Source organism: Bidens hawaiensis, unplaced genomic scaffold, assembly GCF_021521415.1.
Source record: "Bidens hawaiensis isolate Kalapana, Puna unplaced genomic scaffold, B.hawaiensis_p1.1 tig00015252_1, whole genome shotgun sequence".
Classification (NCBI taxonomy): Eukaryota; Viridiplantae; Streptophyta; class Magnoliopsida; order Asterales; family Asteraceae; genus Bidens; species Bidens hawaiensis.
Window position 1 is genome coordinate 454,183 of NW_027492360.1, and position 5,995 is coordinate 460,177.

At 31.7% G+C, this 5,995-nt stretch overlaps 1 protein-coding gene across 1 annotated transcript; it reads left to right on the forward strand.

Moving 5' to 3' along the window:
- Positions 1–281: 281 nt before the first annotated feature.
- LOC143548823 (uncharacterized) lies at positions 282–5,623 on the forward strand. Its single transcript, XM_077039896.1, has 9 exons — positions 282–296; positions 397–450; positions 544–846; positions 952–1,024; positions 2,671–2,868; positions 2,954–3,120; positions 3,477–4,425; positions 4,531–4,737; positions 5,256–5,623. The coding sequence occupies exons 1-9, from the start codon at positions 282–284 to the stop codon at positions 5,621–5,623; spliced, it is 2,334 nt and encodes a 777-aa protein (XP_076896011.1).
- The last annotated feature ends 372 nt before the right edge of the window (positions 5,624–5,995 follow it).

The following is a 5,995-nucleotide window of genomic DNA, read 5'->3' on the forward strand; positions in this document are numbered from 1 at the left end:
GAATTTATCTTGCAAAATCCTTTTATGCTTAACCTGTTGCCTAAAACAGTTGAAATTGAACATTAAAGAGGATCATCGAAAGTGGACTTAAAAAAGTATGAAAAAACAGTTTGTTTGGGTGATGGAGTTACTGATCTAATGTGTTCTTTGAAGATTCGTCCTTATCAGAGGATTATTTTTATTTATTTGAAGATGAAAGTAAATGGTTAGTTAGAACTCCTTCCAAGAAGACAACTTCTACTGTGCATCGACAGACATTTGTTTTATACGATCATTATAGAATGAATGATAAATTGGTATAATTAAATTTATTTGTTTTTAATTAATAGTCAGTGTTAGAAACATGTATATTAAAATGGTTTTAACATATATTATGCTGTTCTATTTTCCTAACAGGTTGTTTCAAAGAAGAACATTGAATCCCAATTTCAAGACGCGCTTCAAATCGGAGTAATTAAGTTCATTTTTTATCATAACCATTCATGGGAGATAAATTTTAAATTTTATAAAAAACACTATTTATTTGGTGACGGTTGGAAACAGTTGGTTCAAGATTTGGCTTTCAGAGATGGTGACGTTCTTTGGTTAAAGTATGTCAGCACGTCTACTGTTGATTTAAGAGTGTATGACAAGAACGGTATTCCTTTATTGTTTCCACATTTCCCACCAATTGTTTTTCATCAATTATCAAATCTCAATACACATGGTGAACATACCGTGGACTCTCCATATTGTGAATCAGTAGTTGGTTATTCTCACAATCCCGTTATAGATCATGGTGATAATAATAAGGCTGAAAACTCTAATTGTTATTTAGAGTTCCATAAGAAGATTGAATATCGTATGGTAATAAATTTTATATGTTTGAAAACTATTTTGTTATATGTTTGTTACTTTAAATTTAAATTAACCATATTAAGTTTCTAATTTATTTTGTTTTTAATATGTAAGCGACTACCTGCTGAAGTTGGCAGACTAGCGAATCTGAAAAGAAGGCGCTTAATTAAGTTCAGGAGTTTGGCAGGCAATGAAACAATCTTTAAAGTTAAAAACGGAAGAGAAAACGAGAAGGGTCGCTTTACGTTAATTGGATGGAAGGATTACGTAATCAACAATCAATTATGTTTTGGCAATTATGTTTTGGCAAGAGTTTAGTTATTCGTTATTATAAGAATGATGTTGCTTTGGTTGTTCTTAAAATTATTTAGTTCTGATGTTTGGTTTTCGTTTTTAATTTTATTAATTTCGACTTTATTAAAACTTTAATGTAAGAACAATTATCTTTAACCAAAATCTTTTGTATAACCATAACCTATGTAAATGTAAAATTTATGTTATTCATACTTTTTTTTTCAACCTGTTCAAAATAGATTAATAATAAACTATTGACTTACATTAAACTTAATTACGATTTCCTAAAGATATTCATAATTGAAATTTATATCATATTCCCTAATTTAAGATTCTTTCCATTTTGTTACATTAGTTACATTTTAATTCAGTTTTAATTAATATTATAAATTCCTTAAATACTGATTCATAATTTTTTCCTCTATTAACCATTTTCTATGATTTTTCAACATATCTTCCACCATTTGTTTCCATTATTCGTATAATCATGTCTTCATCTTCTAAGAAACGTAAAACTGTTCTCTCCACTTCAAAGAGTAAGAACTACGATCCAACTGGTATTTCAGTCTTTGTTCATATTTGTATCAACTCAGTCGATTGTTTTTTCATTTAAACGGAATTCTTTATGTTTTATGTAGGTAATCTTCCAAGAGACCCATTGTCTGATGTTTCCAACACAACCCAGTCAAATAATGTTCAAAATGTTCATTCGAATCCACCTACCACATTTTTTTAACGGATACTCATATCTAGTATGTCATTCCAATCAATACGGTAATATCTCGAGGCGTCAACATTTTAATATTAATTTTAACAATGTTTAATTTGGTTTGTTTTGTAATATTAATATTTTCATTTACTTTGAATTAATCTATTTTCGTATCCTATGTTTGTTGAAATAAAGGTCAAACTCAAATCGGCCAATTAGGTAACGTTTTAAGCAATACACAAGTTAGTATATCTCAAAATTACACATCAAATAACTATTCATCAAAAAATGGTTCAAGTAAGTTTTATATATATTATATTTATTATATATTTGTAAATTTATCTATACTACATTATTGGACTTATTTTAAAATTATAAACGCAGATTCAAACATTAGAACCCGTACTCTGTATGAAGTTCAAAGGAGTTGTGTTACTTCAATTCACAAAGGGAAGGAAAACTTATCTCCGTCAACACTACCAAGCGTAAACAATAATTCGCTAAATAACCAACGTTCGTTTCTCTTTTATTCATTCATAAGTATTCTAATTCTCTAGCTACTGTTATTTTCATTATTCATTTTTCATTATATTTATATTACAAATATATTTCCAGATGATACTTCTACGCAACTTAGTAGTTTTTATTCTTCAAATCGAAAACAAAGAAAACAAATTGTAGATGGTAAACGTGATAAATTAAAACACTCCTTAAACCAAGCTTCTCAAACAATGCCGTCTTCTTCAAGTAAAACCTTTTCCTTTTAGTCATACATTTGTAATATTAATCTATTTGTTGTTTTATTAGTTATAAAATATTGTTTTTAACAGGTTATGTTATTTCCTCTAACATCATCCTTAATCCAACATCAAATTTTAGCGGTTCTGTTTCTAACATAAACTCTGGAAGTACGTCATCAAAAAGGCGTGTTGGAAGACCAAGGAAAACAACCAATACTACTCCTATACCTATGCAGCAGTTAAACGATTTTGAGTTTGTTGTTGATGTTTTTAAAGGCATATCAGCAGGTTATTATTTAATACATTATATAATTTTACATTAAATATTGTTTAAAAGTTGGTCATAAAATTATATGTCTCATTTATTGTATAGATTACGTTGATCATGGTGATCAAAGTTTCAAATGTGAGTCTTGCAACGCGTGCTTGTGGGATGTTGAATCTAGGAGAGGAAAAAAAACTGCCGATACAACGTTCTCTTTATGTTGTCGCAATGGAAATGTTAAACTTCCTGATTTAAAGCAACCTCATGAAACATATGTAAAGTTATTTCGTGGTGAAGATCCTCTAAGAAAGTATTTTTTGAAAAATATTAGACGATTCAATTCTATGTTCTCCTTTACATCAATGGTTGGAAAAATTGACAATTCCATTAATAGAGGAAACGCTCCTTACACGTTTAGACTTTGCGGAGAAAACTACCATTCTATAGGAAGTCTTCTTCCCTTAGATGGTAACAAACCTCAGTTTGCTCAACTATACATTTATGATACGAAGAACGAAATATCAAACCGACAACGAGTTTTTAGGTAAGGCTTACTTTTAAACATTATATGTTTTTCAATTTTAAAACAATTACTGTTTTATCATATATTTCCTTTATATTAATGTTAAAGTTTATTTGTTTGTCTTACAATGAATCATCTTCAGATGCCGACTATTACGAAAATTATATTATTAATTATCTCAAGGAAATGTTAGACTCACAAAATCCATTGGTTCAGGCATATCGTATGGTACGTGATACTTTTAAAGAAAATCCTCAGATTGATTTTAAGCTCCGCATTGTTGGAACAAGGAAATACGATGCTAGGACTTATAACTTACCAACGGCCTCTGAGATTTCCGCTCTTATTATTGGAGATATTGGTGATGCAATGGACAAGAGAGATATAATAGTTAACTCCAGGTCTGGTGGTCTTCGACGAATTAGTGAACTTCATCCTTCTTATACTCATCTACAATTTCCTTTACTTTATCCTTTTAGTGAGGATGGTTATAAGGTAGACATTCCTCATAGGAATGTCGATCCTTCGTTTGCGGCTGCCCGTAAGAAGTGCACGATGCGAGAGTTCTTTGCATATAGGTTACAAGATAGGCCGAACCAATTCTCACTACCCTTAAATAGAAGAAGGCTTTTGCAGCAGCTTTTGGTTGACAAATATACCATGGTTGAGAGTCAAAAGTTACATTTTATACGTGGAAAACAGAGTGAACTTAGGTCTGACACCTATGAAAGCCTTCGAAACCTTAAGACGGCAGGAAATTCAGATGTTTCAACATCTGGGCAGCGTGTAATTCTTCCGTCATCTTTTACTGGTGGAAGTAGATATATGACGCAAAATTACTTGGACGCTATGTGTCTTTGTAGATGCTACCATTATCCAGATTTTTTCTTAACCATTACGTGCAATCCCGGTTGGCCAGAAGTCAAACGTTTTTTAAAGGATACCAATTTAAATTCTGAAGACAGGCCAGATATACTATGTCGGATTTTTAAAATGAAGCTTGATTCAATGATTAAGTTGTTGAAGGATAAGACTTTGTTTGAAAAAATTAAAGCAGGTTCGGTTCCCTATTTAATATTTTTTTTATATTTTGTTTACTGTTTGTTAAAGATGTTTATTTTATTTAATTTTTGCTAATTTATTTGTTTGATTCCAAATGCAGCCGTTTACACAATTGAGTTTCAGAAACGTTGTCTGCCTCATGCCCATATTTGCCTATTCATTGCTCCAGAGAATAAAATTCACAATCCGTCACATATAGATAATTTTATTTCAAGTGAAATTCCTGACAAGGCCACTGAACCAGACCTATACCAGCTTGTGTCAGATCATATGCTTCATGGTCCTTGTTGTAAGGCTAATCCGAGCTGTAGCTGCATGATTGATAGAGAATGTTCAAAAAATTACCCAAAACGATTTCAAAATGAGACAAGTATATATTCCAATGGTTTTCCGCTTTATAAAAGAAGAGACAATGGACGTTACGTCGTTAAGAAAGGTATAAATCTAGATAATAGAAGTGTTGTGCCTTACAACAAAATTCTTTTACGAAAGTATCAAGCCCATATAAATGTCGAGTGGTGCAATCAAGAAGGGTCAATCAAGTATTTGTTTAAATATATAATTAAGGGTCCAGATCGAGCTACAATTTCCCTTGTCCAAAATAACACCGCTGACAATGAAGATCCTCAAGTAGATGAGATTAAAGCTTTTTACAATTGTTGATATCTTTCTGAATGTGAGGCTTCTTGGAGAAGATTTGCTTTTGATGTTCATTACAGGGTCCCGGCTGTTACGAGACTTCCTTTTCATTTACCCGGTCAACAACAAGTAACTTATGGCCCTGAGAAGATATTGAAGATTTTCTTACCAAGATTTCCAATTCAGTTTCAATGTTTACTGGTTGGATGGAAGCAAATAGAAACTACGAGCATGCAAGGAGGCTATCATATGCTGAGTTTTCAACACAGTTTGTATGGAAAAAAACATCACCACCAAAATGGGTAGAAAGGCAAAGTGGATTTGCTATTGGTAGAATTTATGCCGTTCCCGCATCATTTGACGAGGCATACTACTTAAGAATACTTTTAAACAAGGTTAAAGGACCAAAATGTTTTGAAGATATTCAAACAGTAGATGGTTTTGTTTGTGATTCTTTTAGAGATGCATGTTATAGAAGAGGGCTTTTAGACGATGATAAGGAGTACATAGAAGCAATTGAGGAAGCGGCCATACCGCAAACGGATATTATCTAAGAAATTTGTTTGCAACAATGCTTATAACATCCTCCTTATCAAGACATGATTACGTTTGGGATAATACATGGCATTTTTTAGTCGACGGGATTCTTTATCATCAACAAAAGAAACACTAGAATCCAGGTTAGTTTTGTTATATGTGTGAACTTGTCTTTTTGTAGTTTAGTTTAAGGTAGATTTTTTTTCAGGTTTGTCTCTTAGTGACGAGCAACTGAAGAACTTGGCATCACTTCAAATTGAGGAGTTTTTGGTATCAAACAATTCATCTCTATATAGGTTTTCACACATGTCGTTTCCAGATCAGGAATCTGTGTCTACGTCAATGAATCCTCTTATGATGGAATATTATCTTATGATAAGGATTCTTTG

Bases quoted from the DNA above. Each gene is read 5' to 3' on its own strand.
- LOC143548823 (XM_077039896.1), top strand. The intron at 3,121-3,476 runs GTAAAGTTATTT...TTAATGTTAAAG, and splicing joins AGCAACCTCATGAAACATAT to TTTATTTGTTTGTCTTACAA. The intron at 4,738-5,255 runs GTAGCTGCATGA...TTTCCAATTCAG, and splicing joins TTGTAAGGCTAATCCGAGCT to TTTCAATGTTTACTGGTTGG.